Raw genomic sequence first — 18,509 nt, forward strand, 5'->3', positions numbered from 1 at the left:
TGGCGTTTTTGAGAGGAGTAATGACAATTAACTGGGAGCACGACTTTTTTTTTTTTTTTTTTTTACTATGAAGGTAGGTGCATTTTATTAATGCCGTAGTAAATTATTGATTCATCATGTTAGTGGTAATGAAGGATTCCCTGATACTGCTTTGCTAATTGCTGAAACACAAGCGTACCATATTGAAATGAATCCGTTTCTCTAGAGCTGCTTATCATTCATTTTTTCTTAATCCCACCAGAGCACAGAGCAAAACTTATTCATAAGGTCATAGAGAAAATGTAATGTAGATCACTGATTTATCGGTATTTGCTTCTCTCCCTTAGACTGTAGTGACTTCATAAGTGATTTGAATGGTGCAGGCTTTTTGCAGGTTCTATTTGCTAAATGATGTTTTTTATGTAGATTTCCCTCTTTCTGTCTCCCTGCACCCCAAACTCAGAATAAATGTATATAAATGGACACTTGAATCCTATTAGTGGTTCATTTATTTACTTCTTTTTGCAACTTAGCAAATTATCACTGTGTCAAGGAACAGCAAGAAAGCATAATGTGCTACACTACAAATATTGTCATAATCATATTTGAGATACTGAAATTCCAGGAAATACAGATGAAACAGTGTAAAGCCCTTTTGCCTTTTCTTATCTTGCTGAAAGGAACTCTTTTGAGATGCATATAACATGCATATGTAATATGCACATGTGTGTGTGTATGGCACATGATATTTTTCCCTACTACAGTGTTAATACAGGGACAGCGCTACAGTGACTCAGGACAGCCTTAGGTCTGCATTTCTGATCTTTTTGGTATTATACAGAGAGGCACTTTAAGTACTTTCCAAGTATGTTTTCTATTCTGGTAAGTGCAGCTCATTCCAACAGCAGTATGACTGCGTGTATATTTGGTAGGCGTGACGACTTGGAATTCTATTGTGGCGTAGTATTTTCTGTGTAAAGAGAAAAGGACAAAAGGTTTTCAAAGATGAATTTGAAATACCACAGATTTCTTAAAAGAACCCACAACAACAACAAAAAAATCCCATCCCAAACTGAGATACTTTGCCCCAAAAACAAAACCCAGAGACAGAATGTTACTCGTCAATAACCTCACAGTCTTTGATTCCACTTTCAAGTGTTTTGGTTAGCTGTATCCATGGGGACATTGTCTTAATTCTGTGTGTAGATTAAAAAAAAAAAAAAACAAAAACAAAATGAAATAGTATCCAGAAGAATTTGATCTCATAATAACTGTATGATCCCATGGCTCTCCAAGGCATGGAGGACTCAAAAGCAGAGGCTTTCTAGCACTCTTCTACTCACTTCCTTTCTTCTCCTGGCCTTTGCATATTAACTCTTTATACTCGTCTTTAGTCTCTTTGATCTCTTTTTTTCCACTAAGCTTGTTCATGGAGAGATCCTAAGGTAACACAGAACATGATCTGATGTTCACAGGAAGTTCTTATGTATTCTGATGTAGAGGACAATGAGATATAACTAGGAGATGAGATATAAATGAGTTTTGGAGCAGTGAGACTGGAATATTCTTTTGGAGTAAAAATTATTTTTTTGGGACAAGTAAAACTTAAAGACCACATCAGATTGGTGGCAGTAGATCAAATTATTTCTCTCTTGCTTAGTGTCTGAATCCAGCTGTGAACATTAGCACATGCCTGAAGAAGAATAAACTAGGGCTGGCCTGCTGAGGCACTTGAACGCTATGTGGTAGCAGATTCCAGTGATCTGCAGTGAGTCCTGATGAGCGCTCCTTTGTCCTCCCATGAACTGATGTAATCACTTTTGAACCCATGTAAAATGAAGGTTTGAATTTTTTAAGCATATTTTGTAAGGAAATTAACCTCTAAATGAAGTGTCAGGCTGATGTTCTATCATCATCAATGCACACTAGCAGATCATCCATGAGTACAAGTTTCATCTGGTTCAAATGTGGGGAGGTGAATCTGTTTCTGTTCATTTAGTAAGCATGTGTAACTTGCACTTTATGCTGATTTTATGCAGTACAATAAAAGATAAATGATACATCATATGACATAGAGACTGCCAGTTCAAAGCCAACCAAAATTCTGTGAACACATTTGGACTGGCATTCATGTGGCTGTTAAGTTTTTGGTCTGATGCTGGAATCCCTAGTGCTGGATTTGCTTTACTGGTGGACCACAGCTTCAGTAAAAGACATTAATAAGAGAATTTATAAATATTGTGACCATATGGTATTCAGTTAAGACTTTAAACTAACAAAAGTAAGACGTTGTTGAGTTACTAACTGGAGGGGAATGAAATTTGGCACATATGACATCAATTATTTAAGAAGCCCTTGAAGAAGGAGGAAGTTCTTTGGCAGAAATTCTAGCAAAGAATAGATTAGTGGGTAAACAGGAATGGATGATACAATAAAGAAGAGATGAAGTAGTTTATTTCCATTTTACAAGGGGAAGCAATGCATCACAAATCTATTAGAAAGTTCTTTGAAGGAGACAGTGAAAATGCTGGTTAATACAACATACTTGGCTTTTCAAAATGCTGGTAACAAGAGTTTTCACCAAGAAGTCTTACAGACCTCTTCTCACAGACTATGCGTTTGTTAAAAGACAGAAGGAAAAATCAGAATGAATGGCTAGGCTCCAGCGTGAAGAAGGATGCTGGTGGAATCTTACAAACCAACAGTGTTTTCGGATCAGGGCAAACAGAAAATAGTCAAGTAATAACATTTCTGCTAATACAGATTTAGCTTCCTAAAATGAATAGCTGGGACTCACATAAAGGTTTCATAGTGGAGACAGTGACTGATAAAATGTTTAAATGACTGTGCCAGTAGATGTGAAAGAATGTTGGAGAGTGGGAAACAATGAGAACTCTATCAAATACAATGCCGGACTTTCAGCTAGGGTTGCCACCAAAATAAGGACCTGATGGTTTGCTGCAGTCAGCATTCTTTCTCCATGAGAACCCTCATCATGAAGTCTACAAAGAACAAAATGGAAAATACTGCTACATCAGTGTGTAACTTCAGAAAGATTAACAGTGGAATTGGAAAAGGCAAATAGCAGGCAACCAGACCAGTAGAGACATGAAAAGACTTAGGTGTGGGGAGGCACTAAATAGAAGGAAGACACTGTTTTCTTACTGGAAAACAGCTGGCTTATGAGTAAGTTGTTGTGGTGGACAGTCAGACCATTTTGAGTGTCTAGGTGAAATAGAACAGTTACTCAGTGTTTTTCATTATATGAGGAGTTGCCTTTTGTTTTTGCCTATCAGGCAGTAAGCTAAAAAAAAAAAAAAAAGGAGACCTCCTGGACCTTACTGCCACAGGATGATGGGAAAACCAGAAAGTATGGAAATGCTTGGAGAACTCTGTGAGGAGTTGGTCTGTTGGGGCTCGTAAACAATAATCCACTGGCAGCTTCTGACTTGTGAAGGTTCAAGATTTTATGTTGCCAGAAAAGTTGTTGTTACAGTTCTAGGTGGTTGTTTCTTATATTTGCCCAATATTACTATAACTTTTCTTGAATATATAATGGTGGCCCCTACCAAAGGTCAGCTTCTGAGTTAAAAGTATCCTGTGTTACCTCTCAGTTGGGAAGCAAGTGAAGGAATAAGTTTTTCCTGTTGAGAGATTTGAGTTTGTGTGACTTTGTATCTAAATGTTTTCTAGAGGCATGGACCATGGTCCTAAGTCACAAGGAGGGCTCACTGGAGAGTTTTCTGATAGCAAAACCATCAGGATGGGAGTCCTAGGTGAATCAATAGGTTCAGTAGTGTTTATTCATGGAATTTGAAGTGGAGAGTTTTCTGATAGCAAAACCATCAGGATGGGAGTCCTAGGTGAATCAATAGGTTCAGTAGTGTTTATTCATGGAATTTGAAGTATACACAGTAATGTTCTGCCCATCTGTCAATCAATGTTTAACAGAAAAAAGACCACATTTTAAATAGTAACTATTGTAAAGAATAAAGCATGGTTTCCTAAGGAAATATTAATACAATTTATTGCTACTTTTTTCTCTTTGAAATAAAAGCAGACTGCACTGAGGCAGTAAAGTGAGAGACTTGATTCAAATGAAGCAGACTCCCTGTTTTGTAATGCTGATCATTTGGGGAGGCAGGTAGAGAGAGTGAAGGTCGACGTTCTTCCTAGAAAAACATGCTGTAGATGAATGAAATATACTCTGGGACAGGAAGTATTAATATCTGATTTTGTTTCTTCCACTCGCTGGTGTATTTGCATATGTATATTTAATATCCCCTTTTTTTTTTTGTGCCAAGTCTCCCATAGATCTCCCCTAGCAGTCCAGTAGCGCCTCTGCCATTTCGCAAAAGCAGTTTCAGCAGAGAACTATGCTGGTGGCCAGATCCTAACGTGAAAAGTAACACGGCTAAGCTTGATCTTCAGCCATGCCCGCCCGTGCGGGGCGTCCCCGCGGGCTGTGAGGGGCGGTGAGGCCGCACGCGTCCCCTCAGCGCGGCCCGGCAGCCGCAGCGGGCCCGGCCGCGCTCCCGCCCCAAGCCGCCGCCAGAGGGCGCCGCGAACGCGAGTCCCGCTCCGCCCCAAGCCGCGGCCGGAGAGGGACAGGAGCGGGGCCTGGAAGTGGGCAGGAGAGGAGCAGAAGCGGGGCCTGGAAGTGGGCAGGAGAGGGGCAGAAGCGGGGCCTGGAAGTGGGCAGGAGAGAGGCAGAAGTGGGGCCTGGAAGTGGGCAGGAGAGGGGCAGAGGTGGGGCCTGGAAGTGGGCAGGAGAGGGGCGGGAGCGGGGCAGAAGCGGAGCCGGGGAGGGGCAGGGCGGGCGCTCCCTGAGAGCGAAGCACGGTCACTTGAGTGCGTGTGGAGGAGGGTGAGCACCCCCGAGCCCTTTAAAAGCCCCGATTGCTTTAAAGAATGAAGTGGAAAAGTGTTCTCGTAAAAGCAAGTCACTGTCTCAGAGTTTCAAAAAGCACAGGTTTTATGTTTGCTTGCTTGCATCCCGGGAACCTTGGGTCTTTTCACTTTTCTTGTGCATCTTTGAAACTGAACGGTTTAGTTTCTTTGCAGTCCTCCACTCAGCCTTGATGTTACCCTAAGTCTTTTATCACTTAACCATGTTGAATTTATACATGAAATAAATCTCTTTGTCACTGCCTAGCATTTCTTATTAGGTATTTGGGGTTCTGCTGCTGCTAGAATTCTACTGCATGGGATTTTGTGTTCTGCCACTACTACTACAGAGAGGGTCCAGCTCACCTTTCTGTTTGGTAGGAAAGAGAAATTTGAAAACTATTGTGGGGATAGCTGACACAACATGTCACAAGTGGTGCAGAAACAAGAAATTCCATGTCTCTCTATCTCAGCCTCGTGCTGCTCATATTAAAGACATTTTTTCCTGCTGCAGCTAAGGTATCCGGTAACTGCATCCCAAGTCAGTTTATAAGCTTGAGTCTCCCTAATACCCAGCATTTCCAGCAGCAACCTAATAAATAATTTTGTTTTTTAGCTGAATTTGTGTTTAATTACTCATACAAGTTGGAGTAGACTCAGCTGTGTAAGGAGTAATAGCAGCACTGGACCCATGGTAGATTTTTAGGGTATTCTTGTCCTCAAAAATAAAAAATTCAAGATGTTGTTAAAACATCATTTTCTCTTGAACGGAAAATAGTTTTGGTTTTTCACATTGGCACAGAAGAACATAAGTAGTGTCCTAAATATCAGGCCAGGAATTTAGCCATTCAAATATATCTTTGTCATGCAAATGCAAGCATGAATATACTAATATGGTAAAAATTAATTTTGTTGATGCTTGAGTCCATGTTTGAGAGTGTTTTCCAGCAGTACAGTCTGTTTCATTACCTCACTTATACCTAAGTTTTCTGTCAAAATTAAAGGCAGTGAAAAAAAGCTGCCTTAAAATTTTGGCAATACAGTTCTCATTTAAGATTGCATTTTTTTCACTAGTCAGAATAATCACTGGAGCCATTCTGCTTTTCTTCCCTAAAAAAAAAAATATAAAATTGAATTTGCATTTCACAGAGCAAAATTAGTAAGCTAAGAGAAACACGTGGATTTTCACAAAAATCGTTATCAAGAACCTGGTTTTCATCAGTTTTACCAGTGTTGTTTCTTATGACTACATGGGCATAGCTTGGAAAGGAAACCATGCAGTTTCTGACATGTAAGATGTATTAGCTGAAATCCAAAAGATTCTTAAAAACCATTATTCACTATATAGCGCAATTTTTCATTACTATTTATGTTTATAAGGGGCAAAAAAGCTTGCTAGCTTTTATCACCTGGTGTGTTACTGCTGTCAGGTAACTACAAGTTTGCCAAAAACTTCAGATACTTGTATGAAAATTGTAATGATATTGTTAACATTTTCATACATTTGCCTCTAGCTAAGCGTGTGATTTCAATTATCTTTAATAAATTTATGGCTCATTATTGCAGTTCTTCTGTTTGTAGTTAATCTCTTCAAATTCAGTCTGATGAAACAATGTTATCTATCTAATAGACCACAGGTATTTGTTAGGATTAATTTTGCAATAAGTACTGTGAATAACTAACAGACCCTCCTTGAAGTTCCATGTATCTTTACTCTTTGGCCTTTCAGTGGTGTGGTTTCCTTTAGAGTGAGAGATTCCCACTTCTACTCAACTTTGGAAAGAAAATCAGCTTTGTTCTAGTTTAAATGACATGTGCTTCTGGAGTTGTGGATGTGTGTTCCTTTAAAACCTGAAATGGAAGACTTTCAGCTTTACACCTGTTTTACATTTATCATGAGTTTTTTATACTTTGTTGCTTGTGTTTTAAATAGATGTTTGTTGTGAAATTGAATTATGAATTGATCAAGAGGCTAAGCAAGACATCAAGTGCTTTGTGAAACTTTCAAGGATAGTAACAATGAAGCAAGGCATATCTGAAGATAATTGTTTGAGAGCTGCAGGCACTGGCTTTTGCTTCAGACCCATCAGGTTGCCTGAAACTATTTAAAAAGTATTTGTGTGGCTATTTCAACAAAAAGATGATGTTAATATATCTTTTTCTGTTCTGTATTGTGACTGATAACTTTGTTTCCAAAGCTACACCTTACTTCTGGTAGCAGTATTTGATTTTATGATTAAAGTTTATGTTTTGTGCTTCTGCATGGTCTGTTATGGATTATAACACATAGAGTGCAGCCAGGTCTGGGTACAGAGATGTCATTAATATAAAATGGTAATTCTAAACCCTTGTTGAAATACTGGAAGGTCAGAGCATTGATGCAACTAAGCGATTTACAGTCACTGTCATCTTTCACAATGATGTGAAATTCAAGAACAACATAATGAGTACCATGGTTTGGAATCCTTATAGGGATGGGAATTTGAGAAAGTGACAAACAGCCAAATACAGCTAAAGATTAATTTAGGTGTTAATCCATACAGAAAATATGTATTTCTCACCTTTATTATGACTGCTAATTAAAAAAATTGTACTCTCCAGTGAAATAAAATAGCAGAACTTCGTAGCAGAAATTAGGAAAATCTTTTTCACTGGATGGGTAGTGCAGAACCCATTGTCTGCAATGGCTGTGGGACCCTTTTCCTTGGGTATTTCCAAGCCTCAAAGTCATGGATGACAGCATGCTGGCAGCAATCTCACTTGGAGCAGCAAGTTAGGTAGAGACCTCCAAAGGACTCTTTCTACCAATAGTTCTGTGATTCTAGGGTATAAAAAATTGGAAGTAGAACATGAACATTTTGCATGGTTGAAAAAAGTTTAACATTACAGCTTATTTAATGGTATTTAAGATAATCCTAATTTTCATGGGGAAATGTCATTTCTCTCCAACTGACATAAACAATTAAACAATGAGCTATAAGAGAGACCATTGAAGGAAGCTATTGATATTAGTAGATTTATTTGAAAGAACTAAATGGACTTTCCATTCTCTGAAAAGCAGTTGAAGTACAAGGATTTTAAAATCTCTATTTGCACAAGCAACTTGCAGGCATCATGTTACTGAGATGTAAATACAACTTGAACTGACATACAGCTGTAAGAAACTTAATCATGTTAAGCTTTTAAACATTTTCCTTTTACCCACTGAAAAAAAGGGTTGTTTTTGACCTCTAATTGCTCTGGTTGAGAAAGTTTGTCAGAATTCTTTTTGTTCACACAACAAAAACATAGTGTAACTGGAACATTAAAGAATAATTGTATTAATGTAGCCAGCTAGGCTTGACTGTGAACAGAAGCATTCAGACTCTAGTGGTAGAAAAATAATTAGGTCTTCACCGAATGTTTTAAAAATGCAATGCTTAAAAGAAACTTCCAGTGCTATAAACAGGAGAGTCAGTAGCAGTCAGATAAAGAAATGGCCAAGGAAGTTGTATCTCATGTCCTGCAACACATATTTTGCTAAATGGGCTATCAAATTCGGAAGATCTAGGCTGCAGTGTTTCTGGCTAACACAAATAATCTTTTAGAGACAATAGCTATGCTATAACAAAATAAGCACATACATTTGGTAAGCATACCTCTGAAAAATAGAGTTGTGGGAATTTCCCGTAGGGAAAACAATTAATCAGACTGATCAGCCTTAGTTAACTGAGGCTTTGGAGATCAGCATCCAGATCTAAAACTTCCCCTGTGAATTGCCACATGGGAAACTGCAGGTTGCAAAGTATATTTTGTGTGTACTTGCAGTATTTTGCTTTTCAAGTGAGGTGCTGTATTGCACTCTTAGATTCTAGACAGATTTTGCAGGGAGGGGTTTGCTGTTAGTTTTATCTGAAACTGAGGTGGGTATAGTTATCACTGTGAGACGTACTTGGAAAAAAGGTGCCTAATTTCTTACTAAATAGAACAGAAGAGTGGCTATCCTAGAAAGGTAATTAACCAGAGAGAACTGGACAGCTCAGGCACAGCCTATTTCTACGATGACCTATTCATAACCAAAACTATTTTAAGTCTTTTACAAAGCACTGTGGTTTTTCCTTGTTTTGTTTTGAACATAACAGTATTGGTTCATAACTAAATGTTGTTAATCAAGCTAGCATTAGTTTTCACTTATTGAAAACATGTCTGTTAGAAAAACCCACAAAAAACCCCAACAAAAAACATCTGGATGCCTGCCTGGTTCCAGTGGAGGCTGCCATTTTTTATCCCCCTTTTTTTAAGAAAGGCCTATCAAGAGGGGTAAAATCATGCACATGTTTCAGAAGAATAGCAAAATCCTGTCCAACTTAATGTACCATGGAAAGTAGCCTCTAATGATAGATCTAATTGTAAAATTAATTTCAGTATGTGCCTTTTGTTTAATGGTAGGCTCTTACAAATATGTCTCCAATTTCACTAAAGAATTCTGTAATTAGGAAATGACTAATCAAAATACCAGATCTGGAACACAGGCCTGCTTGCAGGGGGGTAAATATTCAGCCTCAGCTTTGGCTCTTGAGTTTACCTGTGCTCAGCTGTACCTACTCAAGGGATTAAAAAAAGTATGTGCTTCAGCCAAGAAGAGCAGCATCTGGAAGCCACTTGCTGAGAGAAGTGGGGCTCCAAAAAATGAAGTGACTTGATGAAGTGCCCAGCCTTTTGCAATATTCTTTGGTCAAGAGAATAGCTGAGTTAGAATTTAAGACTTGCTCTGAGCAATAAGTGTCTGGGGCAGACTGGATGTGGTGTTAACACTCTAAAGCAGCTGGTACAGATTGCCTTAAAAAAATAATAATGATAACATTTCACCTCTGATCTAAAATATGAGTTGTATTTCCCTCATGGCTAATCCCCTCTCTGTCACCTGGGAGGTAGTGAATTGTTTTTCTCTCTACTGCAGGTGGTCAGTAGCCTTACCATGTCTCCCTTAGGTACCTGTGAAGCACAAGAGGGAGTTGACAATCACTCATTCCTTTCAAATTGTCTGATTCATTAGCTGAATGAAATTAAATGCAGAGCAGTTTTTCTCAGCTAGTCCTGGTGTCTGTCTTGTGTTTCAGATCCATGGATGGGATTTGCTATTCTAAAGTTTGTTTTCCTCTTCCCGACATAAACTATGATGAGTCAGATGGGCTTCATTTAATGGTTGGTGATACTGACAAAGTGTCCCCATTCCCTTTGCTCTGAACCATACAGTGCTGTGTGCTTTTTATGGCATTTGTTTGCTCATTGAGCTGACTCAGCCCTAACACAGGCTAAGTTAGTTCTTGGGTGGTTTGGCACAAAAGTTGTTTCAAATGAAATGACAAGCACACATGGTTGAAACGAAGCAGTATGGCACCATTGCATCACCATTGCATTCAATTGTCTTCTGAAATGTTTTTCTGGTTGTGTCATTTGACTTAAGAAAAGTCATGACCTTCTGTTGGAGACTTACTTGGGAAATACCTTTTATCTTTAGGCTACCATCACTGTTACTGAGCCCTCAGGAGACACCAGTTTGTCAAATGTCTACCCACATGTAAATGTAACAAATTTACTACTTCTTGTATTCAGATTATATCTTTGTGCTGTAATAAAGCTGTGTAAATGCACTCCTCTTAAGCTTTTCTTTAGGGATCAAGACATTACAGATTTCATGTGTAATGAAGACATACACACACAATGCTTCTGATAATTTCCCGAAGTCAACAGGATCACTTATGCCTGCTAGCACCTAAAATAAAAGCTATTAGTGCTTTTACATAGGTCCTTCTTAATCCATTTTTCCATTTTGCAGTATACGGTAGAGTATCTCTGTTCTAGCAAATGAGAAATGCTTATTTTTCACAGCTAGAATAGGGTTTTCTTTTCACATTGTTTTCCATCCCTTCATAATGTTTACATTTTGGTAATGGTGGTATTGCTGTTTGGACACACCTCTGCTTTTGTATTATCTACAGACACAGTATTTACCAAAGGTTTATTGGCTGTGGTAGCCCTCTTGAATGAGAAATACTGGTCAACCCCGCAGCGATATTTTATTCTTGTCAGGAGAGGCTATTAGAAATGGGGACCTTGCTGTTGACAGTTGTTTGTAATATTGTGCTTTTACACCAGAGTATGGAATTAATTTGTCTTTCCCTTCACTTTGTCAGTGCTTAATGGGTGCTTTTAGGTGTGAGCTTTCTATTTCCATGGTACAACTAAGTAGTTTGTCAGTTGCAAAGGAAACGAGAAGTGTCATGGAAGTGGTGATTCTGTCACCAGTGGGTTTGTTATTCTATGTGGATGTTTCAAATTTTGATAGTGATAAAGCATCCCCTTACTGTTTTAGTGGATTTTTTTTAACAGCAGATATACATGGAAGACAGCAAAAAAGCAAACACTGGTCTCTTGATCTCTTCTGGCAAATAACTGTGTGTCAGTAGTTGGCATCAGTTTAGAGAAAGATAGCTGTAGAATAATTTACTTTTCAGTAAGTCTCCATCTCTAAAAATTAGAGATTAATTTTAATCTTGAAACTACAGCTTTTTATGCCATTTTTAGAAGATGAATATATAATAAAGGAATTATTTAGTTCTGCAAGAGGACCTGTGCTTTAGTTGTAAGACAGTGAAGCATGTTGCCTGATGTACATCAGTAAAGAAACCTTAAGAAATAAATGCTTTTGAACCATGTGTTTTGTATTTTATAATCTTCTTAATGGCTAAAACTTCTTTTTTTATTCATGTTATCATTATTAAAATTACTCCTATGCAGTTATCATTCAGTACTTATTTAATAGAGTTGCAGAAATGAATTGTATCTCTTATTCTAGAAGAAGTTTTGAGCTAATCAAAGGCAGTTGACTTGTATTTTGTACATGAAGTTCCTTTTTAAGAATCAGTTTGAGTGGAAGTTTAAAATACTCTTTTGATTTTGGGCAAATGTACCTGAATAAATACAGAAGGAATATGTGCAATTGAAGAGAATCCTAGCAGGAACCACAGATGAGTAGACATTCAGCTCTTCATTCATTGTGTTACTTAAATTTCTTTCACTCCACTTTCCTTGTCATGAAGAATTTGGAACCTTCTTCATTTACAGATGTCTCTTTAGCAAATTTTTTTTATTTTTCCAGTGTTACAGTGACAATATGTCTTGGTTCACATTAAATCTTAAGGAGCTACAGATGTCAAGAGAGTGACATCTTTAAAAATAGAAGGCAACTATTTAGAACAACACTTGAACATATGCTAACTTTATTCCTATTCAGACAGCACTTCAGCACATGCTTAAAAGATACTCTCAATAGAGAGGTTGTCTAGCTTCAAGACTGAAATTCAAATGAAGCTGAAGTTATAGCTTTGAAAAAGTAATTTGTCATGTACCTCCCCTCTTGATTTGAATAGGGTTTGCTGGTGCTCCAAAATTATAAAAAAAAAATGTCCATGTAGTCTATGGCTAACTACATATCCCTACATGCAAGGGTATTTTATCCCTACATGCAAGGATATAAAAATTTTTAAGTAGTTTCTTCTATCAGGATCTTGAGAACAATGCTAAACTTAAGAATTCCCTTAATTACCCATGGTTTGATGAAGAGGTTCTGCAACTTTTCACAAACTTCTTGCCTCTGATTCGAGGCATCCAAGTAATGCTTACTAAAATAGTGCACTTCTAATGAGATAGATGCCTTTTAGAACTGGATGGCTCATTTTGGATATACAAGGAAAGATGTTAAATCAATATTCAGTTAGTGATCCAAAATATGTAGGAAAATAAAGTTAAGAACAGTCTTTGTATTTGTAATGCTTTCATTAGCATCTGTAATTTTAACTGCGTGTAAAACACATGTGATTCATTTAGATAGGCTGAATTTTGGTGGGATGACAAGGTAATCTGATTAAAACAAGTGTTTTATTTGTTACTTAGATAAAGATGCATTTGCAGTATTTGTGTTCTAAGTGTTTCAGCATTCCACGAGGGAAAAAAATGGAACTGAAGTGATGTAAAAGTGTAATGATTCTTTAGAACTAAGCTATTAGTCTAAAAAAAGCACCCCAGTCACTATAGATTTTAAAATAGGCTGAAATTATATGTATCTGAATAGCTTACACCCTTGTAGGTATTTTTAAAATTCTTATGTAAATAATTTTGAAAAATCTTACCTAAACCATAAGCCATTAGGTGCAGAAAAGTTGGATGAAATCCAAGTAGCAGAAAATAATGAAGAATTGCAAGCAAGGTGGGATGTGTGGAAGAGTAAATTGCGCTCATGGTTGAAAGGCAATACCCACTCATTATATGTCATAATTGTTAGATCATGTTTGAGATCTTGGGTAGAGGAGAAAGTATACAAAATAGGGATGTAAAAGGTCTATCTGAAAATAAGAGCTGCATTAACAATACAAGGTTGTAGAAATTACAGGATGAAGCTGATATTGCAATACAGAAAGTGAAAAGAAGTTAAAGGTAGAATACAAAAGGAAATCTAATGACACGGGAGGTTATGTCATATAAACAGTAATTTCCACTGTGTCCAGAATAAGAGAGACTCTGGGGAGGAGACAGCAGGGGTCTCCAATAGATGGGAGGAGTCATTCAGGCACTGAAGAGTTGAAATTGTCAAAGAAATGCAATGCTTTCATTGTCTCACTATTTAGACAGATGTCTAAAAGATAAGGAGTCTTGAAGGGGAAATACTAAAGGAAAGCAGAAAAAGTATTTAAAAAAAAAAGATCTTTAACCGTCTGATTTAAAAACAAAGCCAAGTGAACTGGATCCAAACTGAAAGTATGAAGAAAATAGTGACGTATATTGACTGGTATATTTTGAGTAGTATGGCCAGACTCTCTGTGATGTTCCTTTATTGACATTTAACTGTGAGTGAAAATATGTCTTGACACCAATAGCTGCAGATTAACCAACAGAATGCTTTTTAGAGGGATTGAGAGTTCTAGACTGGAGGAAATAGTACAAATGATACAGAGATGTTGATCAGGTTTGAAAAAAATTGAAGCCTAGATTTTTTTAAAGCTATTTCCTTCCACGGCTTAATTTTGGTTTTCTGTCCATATAAAGTTTTCCTCTGATTTACACTCTTATATAGTCAATATAGCCTGACACCGAGACTCATGGGAACTTTATACTGTAGTGTGAATTATCCAAATGATCTAAATCTATTACTACATCTTTGATGTGTCCCTGTCTTTTCCTTGCTTCTGTCTAGCCTTCCATACAGAAAGGTGACCTATAATTTCCCCTTCTCTCAGGCTTCCTTTTCCCCACATCACTAAATTTTTTCCACATGACTCTTGAGCTCAAGGTCTCTATTTAAGTTATGCTTGGTTGGCATGGAGTTTATCTTCCCTGCTATGGCTACCTCCATGCAGTGAGAAGCACATAAAAATATCCAAATCTGACATGGCAAAGTGGGATCTAGGCCAGCTAAGTATTTAAAGAGACAGTACAGCAATGCATGAGTTGAAACTAACTTTGTAGAATTGTTTCAGTTCTCAATTGTGTCTCAAAAAGTGTTCTCAATTATATGTTCATGCTACTTGAATTTGGAAAGAAAGGACATTTTTTATTAGACTATGGTGGATTTCTCTTTATGGGCTGCCAGATATCCACTTAGTTTCTCTCTCACGCCATCCCCTCCACAGGACAGTGGGAGGCAGGAAACAAGATGAAAAATATCTTCATCTTGTTGAGGTTGAGTGAAAGGCAGAGAGATCACTTACCAATTGCTATCAAGTGCAAAACAGATCCAGGAAAAATTAATTGAAAGATTGCCAATTAAAATCAGAACTGGAGAGTGAGAAAAAAATACAAGAACTAAAACACTTTCCCTCATCCTGCCCTTCTTTCACAGGCTCAGCTGCACTCCTTCATTTCCAGGTCCTTTACCTCCTCCCCGCTGTGAGTGGCAGAGGAGGGTGAGGAATGGGGTTGTGATCAGTCCATGAGAGTTCCACTCTGCTGCTTCTTCCTCTTCACATGTTTCCCTGCTTCAGTGCTGGATCTCTGCATGGTCTGCAGTCCTTCCAGAGCAGATCCTGTGTGGGCCCTCTGGAAGGGTTGCAGTTCCTCAGGATGAGCCTTTTTCAGCACTGGTCGTTCAGAGGCTGCAGTTCCTTCAGGACACGGCCACCTGCTCTGGAGAACTGCTCCATCCCAGCTCCCTTCCATGGGCTGCAGAGGAAATTTCTGCTGTGGTGCCTGAAGCGCCTTTCCCCCTTCCTCCCTCACCTCCGTGTTACAGGATTCTTTCTCACACTTCTGTTTTCCTCACTCAGTCCCACGTGCAGAATTTGGCTCTCCCAGCGGTGCTGCCCTCAGGGCTGAGGGCTCAGCTGTGCCCAGAGGTCGCCTGCTGGGCGCCCGCTGCAGCCGTCCGTGTCTGCCATGGGGCAGCTCTGGCCTCTCCTCACAGAGAATTGGTTGGGGATTTTTAGGAGTCTTGAAGGGGAAATACGAAAGGAAAGCAGAAAAAGTATTAAAAAAAAAAAAAAAAGCAAAATTAAGCTGTGGAAGGGAATAGCTTTAAAAAATCTAGACTTCAATTTTTTTCAAACCTGATCAACATTTCTGTATCATTTGTACTATTTCCTCCAGTCTGAAACTCTCAACCCCTCTAAAAACTCACAGGGCCTGTGAACCCCCATTGCCAGCTGCACCTGGTTCTGAGAAAGCTGAGAAAAACAGGCAAGTTTACACTAAATTTTGTAAGAGGAAGCAAAACCCAAGGAACTGTACCTTTCTCTGTCAGGACTGTGTAAATTTTAAAATGTCTAAAGTGGTCCATGTACATGATCTCATCCAAAAATGTCAGTGCTTCTTGCCACATGCCATGGCAGGGACTATCTTGCAGTTGTGCCTCAGGAGATACATGATGATCTCATGAATAATTTTAATAAAATTTCACTTAATGAAATTTCCACTTGTGAAAGTAGAGTGGTAGGGAAAAGAGAAACTTTACGGGAACACTAAAGCCAGAGCAGCTTCAGAATCCACTCTTTTCTGTGTGACTTCTGTTCTCAGCTTCCATTGAATTTTATTGTATACAGGCTGTGTCAGAAAGAAATCGGTTTTGTTTTATTTCTTTTCCAGTTTTGTACAAAGTCAGAGTATTGTGAAAATAGCTAAAAGCTTATTTGATTTTCTGAGCTAAGCTTCTCTGGTTTAATTTTTTTCTTATTTTTTGACAGTATTATGATAGCATTATAGAATGTAATCTTACCTGTGAGATACAAGAATTCTTTACATATTATATATACTGACTATTCAGTTCAGTACATGCTATTCAGTGGTCACACTATTGTTCTGAATATACTGTTTTAATTTCACAGGTGCCTGCAGAAATATCACCCACAGCCAGTGCCAAATGCTGCCATATAACTACACCACTGTAACTTCAGCTCTTTCCATTGTCAAAAATATTGAAATGGAAAAGTTCCTGAAGTTCTTCAGTTACCTCAATCGTCTCAACTGCTATCAACACATCATGCTGTTTGGCTGTAGTCTCGCTCTTCCCGAATGCATCAGTGACGGTGATGACAGGTATTTGGGAATGAAAATCCATCACTGACTAGAGGCAATTGTGGTAAAATACTCTCTGTCTAATCAGACAAGGGAAGATCCAAACTAAGCCTGTGACCTCATTGCAAAATTCCTGTCTGTCAAAGCTATTGACAACATTTCTGCCATGATAAGACAACTGGAACAGAGCTCCTCTTAGAAAATTGTTGCCACTGTATAAACTAAAACTTTGATACTGGGCCAGTCAGGCTTATTTTCTTAAAGAAGTCTGTCCAGAGTTGTTCTGCCTAATTTCTCCAATCTGGCTATGCCAAAATGGAATGTTTTGTAATAGCAGTAATGCCTTGGGTATGTATAGTATTGTCATAGATTGGGGTGGCCATTTGTTAAACTTCAAATTTGTTCAGTCATTTCCTTCAGCAAAGTTAATATTTTAAATATAATTGTGTGTATTTAATTAGCAGAATATGTTCAGGGTCACAAACTATTCTGGAAATTTAAGGAGCATATATTTTTTCTGCATTTACATAATTTTAGTATAATGTACATGCACTTTTAAATTGAGTTTGATTTGAAATAGGATCAATGAGTTTAGCAGAGCTAAAATGGCAACATGACACAAAAAGGAGAAAATGAATATTTTTTTTAATATGTATATGCACAATCTTTGATGTTTTGGAGGGGGAAAGAGAGATGATAGATTTCTTTCTCCTTGTTTTCATTTTTTTATTTCCAGTTCCTCCACTGTGAAATTTAGTGGAAGATAATACGACAATTGAATAAGTGTTTCAAACAACATTACAAGATCAGGAAGTTGAAAGATGTGCAGTTTAGAAGGAATAGAATACTTATGAAAGAAGTTCTATGAGAACTGGTCAAAAATTCAGTTGCCAATGAAAGATACAGTCTCACTCCAGGCAATATATGCCTGCCACTTTCCATGCATCACAATGATTCCTGGACTGTCTAATTAAGCTCACTAACGTGACAGAAAATTAACCCAGAATAAGGTGTACAGATGATTACACAGATAGGATTAGTGGTGAGGGAAGGCAGCACAGGTAACAGTGGAATGAGACTGATCTTTAGACTGGCTGAGTGGTTTAAAACAAATGCAAAGTGTACATATCTTTGTTAGCCTACCAAAAGCTATTTTAAATTAACCCTGTTTAATTGAGTGCATTGTTAGTTATAGCTCCAGTTCAGTATTACAATTGTCCTATTTAATGAATCTGATAACAAACAGACTTACACTCCCTGTTTTCTATAAAAATTATTGAACAAAATAAAAAAAGTGGGTTTAGGTAATACATTGATGCATTTAAATGTTCAATGACAGAACAGGCCATTTCTCTGTTGCTTCACATATTCTGCCTTCTTTGGAATTTGATTTTCACAACCCTGTTGAGAGTGAGTTGTGTGTATCAAAAGTGCAAAGCTCTTAAAACAATCAAGTGTGTAAAATGGTGGAAGGATAAATTTTGTATGTTTCTTTTCCATTTCTTTCCTGACGACATATTTTTGCTCTGGTTTTCAGTGACAACCAAAATACTTTGAGATTCAAGAGTCAGGGGTTTTCCTTTTCCTTTCCCTTTTTCCCTTTCCCTTTTCCGCCTTTCCTCTTCCCCCTTCCCCCTTCCCCCTTCCCTCTTCCCCTCCGTTCTCTTTTTGTTTCTCCCACTTTCCATAGCAGCAACCTTCTCCCATAAATTAACAATGTCAAAGCTGCCACTGGATTTTGATGTCCTGTTTTATGTCTTGGAGCTCACAGTGGTTCCTCTATTTGTATTTAAATTTTGTTTTTTGTGGAAAATATTGTTGCCCCTGCAGAGTGATGGGGAAGAAGGTCCAATCTGAGACTGCAAATTATGTAAGATTATGTTAGAATCTGACTTCAGTTTGAGTAATCATATCTCCATGGATGTCACTGAAAATGCAGTGACTGCAGTCAGAGTGGCAACCATGGGAAGAACAGTAAGAGTGGATTGACAGTGTCCTGGTTAGTTAAGTTTAGTTTGCTAAACCTCAGTTGTCTAATTTAACTTTCGGTTTCTCCTTTAAACAAGAATACCTGTTTTTTTTTTTCTGTAGGTGACTAA

At 38.0% G+C, this 18,509-nt stretch overlaps 1 protein-coding gene across 5 annotated transcripts in view; it reads left to right on the top strand.

Annotated features, from left to right (window-relative positions):
• Positions 1 to 18,509, top strand: part of CORIN (corin, serine peptidase) — a 120,703-nt gene that overhangs the window by 25,130 nt on the left and 77,064 nt on the right. For all 5 annotated transcript variants that reach the window (XM_068188404.1, XM_068188405.1, XM_068188406.1 and 2 more), the window contains exon 4: positions 16,221 to 16,431. In XM_068188404.1, the coding sequence (XP_068044505.1) occupies positions 16,221 to 16,431 (211 nt within the window). The remainder of the gene's footprint in view (positions 1 to 16,220; positions 16,432 to 18,509) is intronic.

The sequence above is a fragment of the Anomalospiza imberbis genome, chromosome 4 (assembly GCF_031753505.1).
Source record: "Anomalospiza imberbis isolate Cuckoo-Finch-1a 21T00152 chromosome 4, ASM3175350v1, whole genome shotgun sequence".
Taxonomy (NCBI): domain Eukaryota; kingdom Metazoa; phylum Chordata; class Aves; order Passeriformes; family Viduidae; genus Anomalospiza; species Anomalospiza imberbis.